Source organism: Terrapene carolina, unplaced genomic scaffold, assembly GCF_002925995.2.
Source record: "Terrapene carolina triunguis isolate 2854851 unplaced genomic scaffold, T_m_triunguis-2.0 Scaffold62, whole genome shotgun sequence".
Taxonomy (NCBI): domain Eukaryota; kingdom Metazoa; phylum Chordata; order Testudines; family Emydidae; genus Terrapene; species Terrapene triunguis.
In genome coordinates this window covers 61,071,532-61,084,717 of record NW_020664413.1, presented here as the reverse complement: position 1 = coordinate 61,084,717, position 13,186 = coordinate 61,071,532, and the positions used below count along the sequence as shown (strand labels likewise).

Genomic DNA, 13,186 nt, shown 5'->3' with positions numbered 1-13,186 from the left:
CGGCTCCCAGAAGGAGGAGGGGGGGAAAAAGCCTGATCTGGGCCCCCTGGAGCCCGCCCCGGAGACGAGCTATAAAGTTCCGCGCGGACTTTCCCAGCGAAGTGGGAGCAGCTGCCCGGGAAGACGCATCCACCCACCCCGGCGTTGCTGCGCCCTGCCTGGGTAGCGCGCTCTAGCCGGAGCCCGCCCGCAGCGGAGCCGGGAGCCGCGGGCATGGCTGCGCAGCGGGTGCGCCCCGCGTTCGGCTTGCTGGCCGTGAGCGGCTGGCTCCTGGCCACGGCGCAGGTAAGAACTTCTGCCCCGCCTTGGCCGCTCGCTCGCCCGGTTACCGAGCTGCCCAAAAGCGCCCGCCCTGGCGCTGTGCACTTCAGTGCTGAGCACTGGACGGAAAGCACAAGCGGGGGGATATTGGGTTCCCCGCGCGGAGAGGGGTTTCTTGAGGCTGAGATTTCAGAGTCCCATCATTGCCTTTCGCTTTCACGAGACGCGGGGATCCCATAGGCGGCTTGGAAGATCTCAACCCAAACCCTGACACTTTTTCTCCGCTTCCGCTCGGACTGCGTTAGCCACTTTGCCAGGGCAAACATTGGGGATGCGTCGAAGCAGAATAAGTCGCTGTCTCGAGTGGCTGTACACTTATACAGTACATCTCGGTTGGTTGGTTTGCTTGGCTTGCTGTTCAAACCAGATACGGAAGAAACTCGCCAATCGGAAGGAGAGAGCTCTTCTTACTTTAAAATCCAGAAAGTTTAGCATCTCGCTTCACTTTCACCTGCAGTGTCTTAATCTGTCAACGGCAGACAGTACTGCGTTTGGACTTGTCCATGGGACAGTGGCCGGTTTGAAATCCTTGACATAACTTCCCCTTTTGAGTGAAAAGCAGAATCCGTGAAATAGCCTGGATTCGTTTTAGCTAAAAGTTTGTGAATTGATTGCTTTACTGCTGGTACCTTCAGTAACACATTAGAGGGCGCTCATTTATAAGCGAAAGGGCAGGCGTTTAATTTCATAGGCGGCGGTTTCAGCCAAAATCTGTGCTTCCTAGGTATTCGTGTTGATATAACTGCGGGTTTTTAAACAATCCTTGATGTCACTTAATTTTATAGTATTGTATTGGCAAGTGCAAAGAATAATTCCATGCCCTTGGACTGATATAAATTCAGGAGTAAAAGTGGGACTTAAGGAAATAGGAAAATGAGAAATAAGATACTGAAAAACACTGAATTTAACCTGCAATCCTTCAATGTTACTTGAAAAGACAGTCAAAATGTACAGTACTTTTTCAGGTTCTAATTTGGAATGGGTGGATGTCAATAATACCAAAAGTTTAACAATGGGAAATTTTGCAGTGTGGTCTACTAGACTGACCACAGATCTGAGAGCCAGGAATCCCTGAGCTCTCAAACCTGAGCTCTTATCCTTGCTCTGCAATGACTGTCTCTGTGGTCTTGGGCAAATCACAAAACCTTTTTGCCTCAGTTTCCCCATTGAGAATACTACTTATGTAACAATATAAGATAATTGAAGATTAGTTAACGGTTTTTACAGTTTTTGGAAACTGTAATGTACCATATAAGTGGTTAAATATTGTCACCTGGCACTCAGGTACTATGGTTCTCGGTACTTAAGAGTAGTAGGAAAGTAGAAGGATACATACACTAAGACCAAGGAATAACTAAAATCTACTTAGAACTGATAAGAAACTCTGTTCTGGGATTTACTTGTGACTACGACAGTGAGTGCTAGCAAGACCTGAACTAGGGTCAGGTAGAGAGAGCACTTGATCAGGTCATTCTTTGGCTATAATTCATTAGTAGATATGTCTCATTTGTAACAGTCCCCCCATGAGTAAGCCACCAACTGGAATTTCATAGAATCATAGGAACATAGGACTGGAAGGGACCTTGAGAGGTCATCAAGTCCAGCCCCCTGTGCTGATGCAGGACCAAGTAAACCTAGACCATCCCTGACAGGCGTTTGTCCAGCCTGTTTTAAAAAACCTCCAGTGATGGAGATTCCATAACTTCCCTTGGAAGCCTATTCCAGAGCTTAACTACCTGGATAGTTAGAAACTTTTTCCTAATATCTAACCTAAATGTCCCATGCTGCAGTGCAAGCCTGTGACTTCTTGTCCTACTTCAGAGAGAACAATTGATCAAATATGTTAAGGGCTGTTATAAAGAGGACAGTGAAGACTATCAGGTCCCTCCACCACCAGTCATCTTGTTTCAAGACTGTTTCCTGTGTTATTTTATTATTATATTTTTATTATCTATATTTACTGTAGTGTCTAAATGTTTTTTTAGTTTTTAACCCTGTGTTAGTAAATGTTTTTTTTTCTTTAAGAAACCCTTAATAACATAAGACAGGATATTTACAAGTATAAATAACAAATGCAACACTCTTTTTTTGTTTTAAAGTAGCTTTTAATAATAAAGGGGCCTTACAATTGCATCTAGGGCCTGGTCCACACTAACCCCCCACTTCGGACTAAGGTACGCAAATTCAGCTACGTTAATAACGTAGCTGAATTCGAAGTACCTTAGTCCGAACTTACCGCGGGTCCAGACGCGGCAGGCAGGCTCCCCCGTCGATGCCGCGTACTCCTCTCGCCAAGCTGGAGTACCGGCGTCGACGGCGAGCACTTCCGGGATCAATCCGGGATCAATTTATCGCGTCTAGACAAGACGCGATAAATCGATCCCAGAAGATCGATTGCCTGCCGCCGAACCAGGAAGTAAGTGTAGACGTACCCTTGGTTTTAAAATTTATCTCCGTAGTATCTTTCATAACCTGTTTGTTTGAATTGATTGTATACTTGTAGCTGGCTTTAAAGAAATCTTTAAAGGTCAATTCAGGAGATATGACTCAAATGGAAGTGCTAGTTCAAGTCCCCTCCATCTGAAAAAACCCCCAAACAAACAAACAACGAAGTGAGCGATCCGCTTGTTATCTTATAGCATGGATCCATTGGTACGTGAAAGCGACAGGGAATTCAAAGACCAGGCGTGTATGGCTAGCAGGCAATCCAAACAGTAAGCGCAGGCTGGGGATGATTCACTTGTACTGTGGTGAAGGAAACTCACGACTAATTGTTAATTTTCTTCCTCTCTTGGGACCCTATCCTGCAAAGATGTACATGCTTAATCTTACTACTGCGAATAATCCCACTGAAATCAATGGGATGCGTTACAATAATAAAGTTCAGCACGTGCATCAGTGTTTGCCAGATCAGGGCCTTAGTCTTCAGCATACAGGAGAAGATCGCTATTTATTTTTCTCTAAAACTAAAAGGAAAAAATGCCACTGATGTTTTTGTCTCCATTTGTTTCGTTCTATTATTATCAGTAACATTACAGTAGAGCCTTGTGGCCCCGGCTAACATGGGGACTCTGTCGTACTAGGCGCTGTACCTACCCCCGATAAGAGAGAGTCCTGCTTTGAGATGCACCCTATTTAAATGGACGAATCAAACAAAGGACCTCACCTAATGTAAATCACCACCATGTATGCCAGCGGAATACCCACCCCCAAAACATGGAGTGACTTGCTGTGGTAGGGCTGAGCATTGAACCTAAGTGCCCTGAGTTGCAGTCTAGCACCTTAATCACAGGACTGTCCTTTCTCTAGACAGAGGCTGCCTTTACCTCTCTAAACATGTCACATTACTATGGTATGTTGCTCTCAAAAGCCTGTGAGAGAGCACAGACCATTCTAGCATACACAAACTGCTTTGCAGGTGTACGGCTCTGTAATGGGACTGTATAAACCTGAGCCCAGTTAGGCCACTGAGTAGCACCTGGAAAGGTGTCAGGATTAATTGGTGATCAAACCCAGCGGGGGAGGAGCTGGGACTTCATGAAGGGCAGAGCAGAAGAAAGGTCAGGAAGGGGACCCAAGTGGGAGGTAGCTGGGAGTTTCCTCTCCTGAGCTGAAGGCTGGGGGAAGCCTGGGTGGCCTGGAGCCAGAGGGCCCTGAGGCTGGGGGTCGTGAAGCCTGGGGCTAGAAGCAGGCTGTCCCGAAGCCGGAGGCAGTGAAGCCAAGAGACAGTGACGATAAAGCCTAAGGGGGATGTGGAGTGAGTTTGGGGGACTGTGGAGAGTAGCTGCAGGCAGGGATAGGCTGTGGCCACAGCCCCTGAGGAGGGGCGATTCCAGGGAGGAAGCCCCAGGAGGCCTTGCTCTGAAATAAGAGCAAGAAAGAATTCTGCAGGCATTCGGCTCGGTCCCGACAGGAAGCTCTGAGGAAGGTGGCTGTGGGACCTGGGGAGGAAGTCAGGAAGCTGAGGGAGTCAGGGAAGGTTGGTATAGATAGGGAAAAACCTGGGCATGGGCAGTTAAAAGGCACAGGCTACAGGAAATGGAGATTCTCGCCTCAGTGGGCCTGAAAGAAGCCTCAGTGTGGCGCTAAGACCAAGGGAGTACTGAGATGGCAGGAAACGAGGGGTTCTTGCTGTGGTGAACCTGAGGCAGGGGTTGGTGAAGTACTGGGAGCTGAGTGGGACTAGAAGTATTTAATTGAGATTTCTCTGAACGGTCTGCTGTGAAGATTCTGGGTGAGGACCCAGGGGTCTTAGTAAACCCCAGGAAGGGGCTGAGGCAACAGGAACTTTGGGTGGTGTTTTATATGGACGTGAGACTGGAGTACTCCGAAATGGGTGTGGAAGTAAAACGTGACCTGTCTGGAGGCAGCCCACCGTAGGGCCTGAGGGACTGCTGACAGACAGGAAAGAGCTGCTCCCCACCCAGCCACAAGGGAGTGTGCCCTGGGTGAGTCCACCCTTCTACAGGCTCCTAAGGCCTGTCTAAAGAAGGCCCAGAAGCCAGACTGTTCACACGGTATGAAATTACAGTGTGAGATTTGCAAGTCCTCTCTCTTCCGATAACTGAAACAGGTACAAAATCCCTAGTCGCACCACCCCTGGCAAGCCAAAATATTTCCCTATTCTTTGAAAAGATGCTACGCTACCCTGTGGATGTGTTGAGTTACATAGAAGAGGTCAATTGCAGCTCGTAGACGCTTCCTATCGTCTTTACTCAGGGTTAAGGCCACCTTTGCAGTAGCCAAGAAACTGAGGTGAGTTCTGTTGAATTATTTTCCTTTCATCCAATAACTTTGGGCCAGATTGTGAGTCCTTTACTCGCAGTGTTGAGCAGTTACTCCTGCTGATCTCAATGTAACTACTTTGTGAGTGACTGCTTCACAGTAGATGAAGTTCACTGCTAGTGTAGAACGTATGTGTGCCACATAAGATATACTTAAACCCTCTTTTGAGCGCTTAAGTGTAATGAAGTGTCGTGTAGGTTTTATGCCTGCCTTCTTCGCAGAATGGAGGACTCTCAAACCAACTCTTTGTAGTTCTGTGACAAAAGCAATCAAGTGTGCTTGGCCCATAAGCGCTGACTCTGTGGGTGCTCCGGGGCTCAAGCACCCATTGAAAAAAATAGGGGGTGACATAGTGTTGCTGACAGTTTCATCCAGAAAGCTACAGTGAAATGTAATGTCTTTACACTGGGATGTTAGTGAAGACAGCTTGTAGGTGAGTGCAATGATTTTAATATACGGTAATTCATGATAATGTAGCTATGTAGTTCATTACTATTTTAATAATAGTTAAATTGTTAAGAAACCAATGATGGACACATATATTCAATAACTAGAATATGAAAAGTGTATAAATATGCTAAAAATAGCCTCCCTCCCCCAAAACTGGCACAGTCGCCCACCTCCCTACCCCCCAAACACACACACGTCTTCAAAAGCACCCACCCGGCAAAAACAAAAGTCAGCACCTGTGGTTTGGCCTGATAGGTTTCATAGAAGTCCACATTTCTAACTGTTGATGGTTTATCATAAAAATTACTTTTACTGAACGGTAGTTTTTCTGAGTGTCATTTTTTAATTCTTAATATTGTTGACCTATGTGATTTTTTTTTTTTTTCTCCCCCCCTCCTCCACCATCCTCTTTCTCCATAACTCTTCAGGAACAGTTATCAGTGATTTAGCATGTTAGCTCATTTTCTTTGCACTCCAGACCTGCAGTGTGATATAAAGGCTCAGACTTTCCAAATAATCCTTTTTCCTCTCTTCCTTTCTATGAATAGCTGTTTGCATGAGGTCATCTTACTTTCTGAGCGCTAAATTGTGGTTTTACCTTTACAGAGTCTCTAGGACCCAGATCCCGTGACTGTTTTCCCATTCTGTGCTGCCACGCACGATGTGGACTGGTGCAGAGACGTAAGGGGTATTTCATGCCCTTTTAGTCCCCCTGCAGTGAATGCAGGACAGGCCACAATCTGGCAGTCACGTTCCAAAGCTCCTTATTTATTTTTCCCGTTGATCTTGATTGTTTAACAAAGAAAGTGGCATCTTGGCAGTGATTGAGTCATCACAGGTTTCATTCACCTGCTTGCTTGTTAACAGGGTGACTTTCCCTTTAATATTTCTTTTGCCTCTGATGTTCTGAAGAACCCCCTTATCGCCATAGTCCCTTTGCTTAGCATTAAATCAGCCTGCTCTTTCATCTTACCCTTTCTAGCTTATCCATATCCATGATGAGGAAATATCCACTGCACTTTCTTTGTGGCTGTCACACATAGCAAGATAACTTGCATCTTTTTCCTTTGATGTCTCAGTCTCTAGTCATTGGTCAGTTTATTGTTTCCATCTGTCCTTACTGGACAAAGACTATTTTGGGACTTCTCTACCAGCATTCTGACAATGTACAAAATATGTTCCTAATGTTATTCTTCCACATAAGCAAGTTCTTCAGTTGACACAGGGGTGAGTTGCAATCATGAGTGGGCCATGGAGACTGTCCACCCCAGTTGTCCATCCTTCTATGAAGATGTCACCACTATGAAAGTTTGGGAGCCCCCAGTTTAGGATACTGCTTCTGGAACGGTGGTCTATAAATTCTCATTGGGCTATAGAGCCCTGGCTGGTGAATAAACTATTTTGAGAACAAAAGAGTAGAGAACTGGGATGTCTGGAAGAAATGTGTTCCATAAAAGGTGCTTCCTCTTATGACGTGGTCCTTGGAATGAAATAGCTGGAGAGCCGAGAATCTACGCAGCTAGAAAAGCTGTCAGTTTATGAGAGGAGCAAAGAAGGATATCCATTGGGACTGCATGTGTTGCTTGGGGATAAGGCCAGATCTGCGTCCTCCCTTTATTACTTAGCACAGGAGCTCTCTTAATCAGGCAGGTAAGAGTTGGCTCTTGAAAGCTGGACATACTATTGGTTGTGGCAGTGGTTTCTTTTAGACCCCCTTCTACTGTGACATACAAGTTACACTCAAAAGCCAGCAAAATTGTGCCAGCAATCAATGTGATTTGTTTTGCCACTGAGCGAAACTAGCAGTAAGTTTCCTTGTCTGTATTGATACCATTGATAAATGAGAGAGGACCACTGCTTCAGCTGGGGAATGTTGGCACAGCTGATTTGAGGGTAGGGAAATTCTTTTGGTTTTTATCAAGTCTTGTGGTGGTGTGTTTAGTGGTTTTTTGTTTGTTTGTTTGTTTTTTGTTTTTAAGCTCCACCTACTGGAATCCTCTGTTTAAGTGAGAATTTCAGCTTCCATTTTTAAAAGTAAACTTCTAGCCCTCATAGGTGTGGAGATATGACCCCTAAAGGTTTAGAATAGAAGGCAAATAAAAATCTCATTATTTTTAAGCCAGTCTCATGATTTTGTAGGGCCTGGCCCATGATTTTGGGAATACTGAGATTTGCATCTGGCCCACAGAAATAAATTTGATCTCAGGTTTGAAACTTGTCACAAACTCTAGCCAGCATAACCTGTATGCTATATATGTCATGCACAGCACTCTGCAATTGCTAAAAAGGCATTGAAGCATATAATGAGGAGACTTCTAACATAGACATTATCTTGTGGTCTGGCAACTTTTATTTTTTTACAAGGGCAATGTCTGCATGGAACAAAAATCTTAGAGGCTGCTGCAGTAGAATAAGCAAAAACCTCCGTTCTGTCTTTCTCTGCATTAGCTCTAAGCCGTTATTGGGAACTATTTCATAATTGATGAGGAAAATAGAGGCTACGCTATAGGTGGATGTTGGAAAACTCTATGGGACTTTGCTATATTAAGGCCACTCCCCTCCATCTGACCCACCTCTTGCTCTGTGTTTTTTTCCTTTTCCTTCCTAACACTAATTCCCTCTTCCCTTCCCTAGATAAGTATATTTATAACCGAGTCCTGTTTCTTCATACACAGAGTTCCCACTCACTTCAACAGGAGTTCCGTAAGCAGAGGCGTATGCCTGGCTGTTGAAGATTGTTAGATCTTTTAAAGGAGGACTGGGAGGCTAAAGTGGAAATAATGCCATTTAACATTGGGAGTAGTGTGATTAATGCAGTTGTGAGGATGACCTCCAGGTTAGAGGCGTGAGTGACAGGCAGGATGTGACAACACCACCACCAGTGATCAAGAAAGGAGGCAGGGGGCAGTGCTGGGGGGGTGAGAGGGGTCAGACCCTCAGCATTTCAGGGGGGAGGGATAGCTCAGTGGTTTGAGCATTGGCCTGCTAAACCCAGCGTTGTGAGTTCAGTCCTTGAGGGGGCCATTTGGGGATTTAGTTGGGGATTGGTCCCCCTTTGAGCAGGGGGTTGGACTAGATGACCTCCTGAGGTCCCTTCCAACCCTGATATTCAATGATTCTATGATTTCTCACAGGACAGAAATTCCGCTTTGTGGCCAGCTCTAACTATAGCCAAGTTGGGCCCCATTGTGCAGGGTGGTGAATTGGGTTTCTTACTCTGGAATTATAGCCAGTAAATTCCCACCCCCTTTCAAGCTCCAGCACCCACCATGCCCAACCTCAACTGGCTGAGGAGAAGCCAAACGAGCAATGGATCTGACCATTATTCAGTAGTGCCAGCACTGATCCCAACATCAGGATATATCTCTTTGCCTGGGTGGGCTGGGCCTATTGCACTCTTCTATACCTGCTACAAGCAGTCCTCTAGGGTAGTGTCAAAATTAAGGGTCCCTCTACAGCAGTGGGTTTGGGAGTTAACCTCCCAGGGAGATGCATAGGGCAGTTCTCAGAGCTATTGTTTCAGGCTGTCTGCAGACTCAGGCAGGCATTGCTGCATTGGTTACACTTGGGTCAGGCTCTACTATGCCATGAAGATGTATAACCCAGAAGGCAACATAGGAAAACCCCAAACGGTATTATTTTTCAAACTCTTGTGATTGGCTTAAAAATCATGACTTTTTTTTTTGCGGGGGGAGGCGACTCATGACTTTTGAACACTTAGGGTTGGTGCTACAGGTGAAATACCGCCTCCCCCAGCTGTGTATTCAGCAGCTCATTAGCAAATGCTGCCCTATTCTGTTAAAAGCAGAGTTGCTTTCAATTCAACACAGCCACCATTTCAATCACAAGAGTCTGAGAACTCGTGTCTGGCAGGGGAAAAACAGTGCACTGTGCACGTTTTTATATTCTATTCACGATGAAAGGCAGGCACCCACATATCTCATCTTCCCAACACTCAACGCTCGATCCTGAGCTGGTGTCCATCACCGCAGCGCCACTGAAATCGGCAGGAAGTCAGTAGCTCCACTAAGCGTAGGGCATGGCTACACTACAAAATTAAGTTAGGTCCACCTAAAGCCACCGCAGTAATTCAGTCGGCTGTTGGTGTCAGTGCTGCCCTTCTTCTGCTGGTGGTGCGTGTCCCGTAGGTGCAAGCGCTCCTGGTGAGAAGTGGGGCTCTGACAGCTGGAGGGTGGGGTACTGACAGCCACGGAGGGCTGACGGCCGGGGAACCCCCCCCCCCCCGCCCCAAGATTGAGCACTGGAGCCCCCTCCCAGCCCCACACGGGCTGAGCACCAGAGCTCCCATGCCCCAGACTGACAGCTGGAGCCCCTCAGCTCTGCACGAGGCTGACTGCCAGATCCCCTCTCCCCATCCCAGTAGTCAGCCCCACATGGAGCTGAGGGGGAGGCTCCGGCGGTCAGCCCCACGCTTACATCACCTGCTGCTACCTTTGCAACCTGGCACGGGGCTGACAGCTCGCTCTCTCAAAGGCAGTAAAGGTGGATTGTACGCAATGAAGGGTCTACACAAGTTGCCCTAACTACATCAACCTAGGGCTCTCGTGGAGGTGGGGTTACGAAGTTGATGTAGTGGGCGACTTACATCGGTGGGAGCTTCAGATTAGTGCAGACGTAAGCTGCCTTGGGTCGACCTAACTCTGTAGTGCAGACCTGGCCTTTGTTGTGAAATTTCTGAGGTTTCACTGAGTGTGAAGCAGGTTTCATGCGCACAGCAGTATCATGCCACTCGTCCCATGGGATGTCTAGAAAATTGATCTGCATTTAATTTGGAGTGAGTTTAGCGCTTCTGGGAGGCACCCGACTGTCTTGCAGACAAGGGGCTAGAGTGCGACTTGAACTAAGTGTCTGGGCAAAGGAATGAGTTTAAAAACAAACAATAAACCACTGAGTCAGTGCATGGGCTACCCTGTATCTGGGGGGGATGAGCAAGTGGGACTAATCTTCTGCTTACTGTGTCCCGAGAGCAGGAGGAGGAAGGCTGGAATCTAGGCTGCACCCGCCCCGTGCTCAACCAGTGTGCAGTCGGCTTTACAGGTATAATCCAGCAATAAATTGCTACTCCCCTGGGAGCACGGAGGAGTAGGGGAGGAATTGTGACTCCGAGTCACAGTATTTCCAAGAGAAGTGCAGCTTGCGCACCAGCCCTAGCTCAGGCTTGTGCCTGATGGCCCAGTGTAGCTCTAAGTTAATCATTTGTAGGGCCCTACAAATTCAGGGTCCATTTTCGTCAATTTCACAGTCATAGGAGTTAAAAAATCATAAATTTCATGATTTTAGCTATGTAAATTTGAAATGTCACTGTATTGTAGTTGTAGGGGGTCCTGACCCAAAAAGGAGTGGGGGGGAGGGTGTCACCAGGGCCGGCACCAGCACAGCAAGCAGGTGCTTGGGGCGGCCAACAGAAAGGGGTGGCACGTCCGGTTCTTCGGCGGCGGGTCCCTCAGTCCCTCTCGGTGGGCAGGACCTGCCACTGAAGAATGAAGCGGCGGTGGTAGAGCTGCCGCCGAAGTGCTGCCAATCGTGGCTTTTTTTTTTTTTTTTCCCCCCCCATTTGGGGCGGCAAACACGCTGGAGCCGGCCCTGGGTGTCACAAAGTTATTATGGGGGGCTTGCAGTACTGCTATAGGGGGTTTGCCTTCAAAGCTGGGCACCCGGCCAACAGCTGCTGCTCTCCAGCGCCCAGCTCTGAAGGCAGTGCAGAAGTAAGGGTGGCAATACCGCGACCCCCCTAAAATAATCTTGTGATCCCCCCCCGCAACTCCCTTTTGGGTCAGGACCCCCAACGCTAGTCTCCTCCATGAAATCTGTATAATATAGGGTAAAAGCACACAAGACCAGATTTCATGGTCCGTGACGCATTTTACATGGCTGTGAATTTGGTAGGGCCCTAATCATTTGTGTATCCATCTAGCAGGTACAGAGTGCATAGTGACATCTGAGTTCTGTAGACTGTCCTGCTGTTATCTTGGGCCTGTTCTAGAGGAACTACCTCGAAACGTGAGGCCTGTTTGGGCCCCAGGCATAGCCAGTCATTGACAATACCATTAAAGGTGTCATTTAGTGCTTAGGGGAACATCTCTCCAGTAGGACCTGGACTAAGCCCACCTATTCTGTTGAGATAAAATGCCAGCCAGCCAGGGGTAACAGCTTTTGGTCACTAGAAGCAGTGAGGTCTACTGGTTAAAGCAAAGGATGGGGAGATTTGTGTATGAGCTCTATATCTGACTCTTTCTTAAGCTGTGTGTGTCCTTGGGCAAGTCACTCAATCTTTTGCTGCCTTAATTTCCCCATATGTAAAATTGGTACAAAATATTTGCAAACAGTACTGTACCACAAAGGGATATTGAGGCTTAACTCATTGTGAGAACCTCAGATAGGTGCTAAAGAAGTGCAAGGTATAGTATAATTATTACCAATCTGGGCTAGAGCTGAGCCTGTGAACCAAAGGTGAGCGGTTTTGTTTTGTTTTACTGACACCCTCTGCTATCCGGGCTCACTGGCCCGCTTTCCTGATTAGCTGATGGTGGCTTTTAATGTCCCTCATGTGGAAATAGTGTGTATACAATAGGACATCCAGATCAATACGGAGTTAATTACACCAGCACGGCTATTGGAAATTAATTAGCGTGCTCAGGCTTTGGTATTAAAGTGGCACTCTACTTTTTACCTAAATGTTCAAATTAAAAACAAAAAGGCCAAAAGGGAAAAAAATTAACCTGAGATATTGATGAATTAAGTCATTGCTAAGGGGTCTGCCTACTGTACCCTTAATAGGAATATGGCATTCCTTTATTATTTGGTTTGTTGATGCTAGTGGTAGTAAGCCCACATTTCAAGAAGAGGAGAATAGACTAGAGTTTGCTAGCCACATGGCATATGTCAGATATATTTATTGCATTATCTTGGTCTCCAGGCATGGACAAGACTTGTTAGGTCACCCAGGGACTGTGCAGGATTGTTCTCCACAGCAGTGGTCTCCAAACTTTTTTGATCACGCACCCCTATCAGTAAAAAATTTTTGAGCACGCACCCCCTGCTGCACCGAAGCGCAAAAAGAAAAAAAAAAAGCGCCGCTCAGACTCCCGCCCGAACCGTCGAAGCGCCAAAAAAAAAAAAAGCGCTCCTCCTGCCGTGCACCCCCAGGGATCCTCTTGCACACCCCCACTTTGGAAACCACTGCTCTACAGCACACTTTCTGTTCAAGCTTTATGCCTCAAGATTTAAAAATCAAGTGTTTTTATATAGAAGCAGGAGCAGAAAGCTGGACGTTTGGTGGGAAATTCGGTTGTATTCAGTAGTCATCAGAATGACTATATTAGAACAGGCTAATGAGAGGTCTCTGAAGCATTCAACTTTACTCCCTGTAAGAGTAAGGAATACTTGCCCCCTTAATGCTATAGAAGAGGGCATCTTTCTTCTTGACGCTAGCTGCTGATTAATGTATGCACTGAAGCACAAGAACTGAGACTTATAAATTGTGCCTTACCCACGGTAGAACATCTGTGTGCTGCTCTGCCGACTATCCGTGTCTAATCCCTTCCTCCAAAGGTACCCTCCTGCTCGCTTGAACACCATTTAAAGGAACACACACACACACACACACACA

At 46.8% G+C, this 13,186-nt stretch overlaps 1 protein-coding gene across 1 annotated transcript in view; it reads left to right on the top strand.

Annotated features, from left to right (window-relative positions):
* The first annotated feature begins 213 nt into the window (after window positions 1-213).
* Window positions 214-13,186, top strand: part of PTH2R (parathyroid hormone 2 receptor) — an 86,009-nt gene continuing 73,036 nt past the window's right edge. The window contains exon 1 of the mRNA XM_026647780.1: window positions 214-285. Coding sequence (XP_026503565.1) covers window positions 214-285 — 72 coding nt within the window. The remainder of the gene's footprint in view (window positions 286-13,186) is intronic.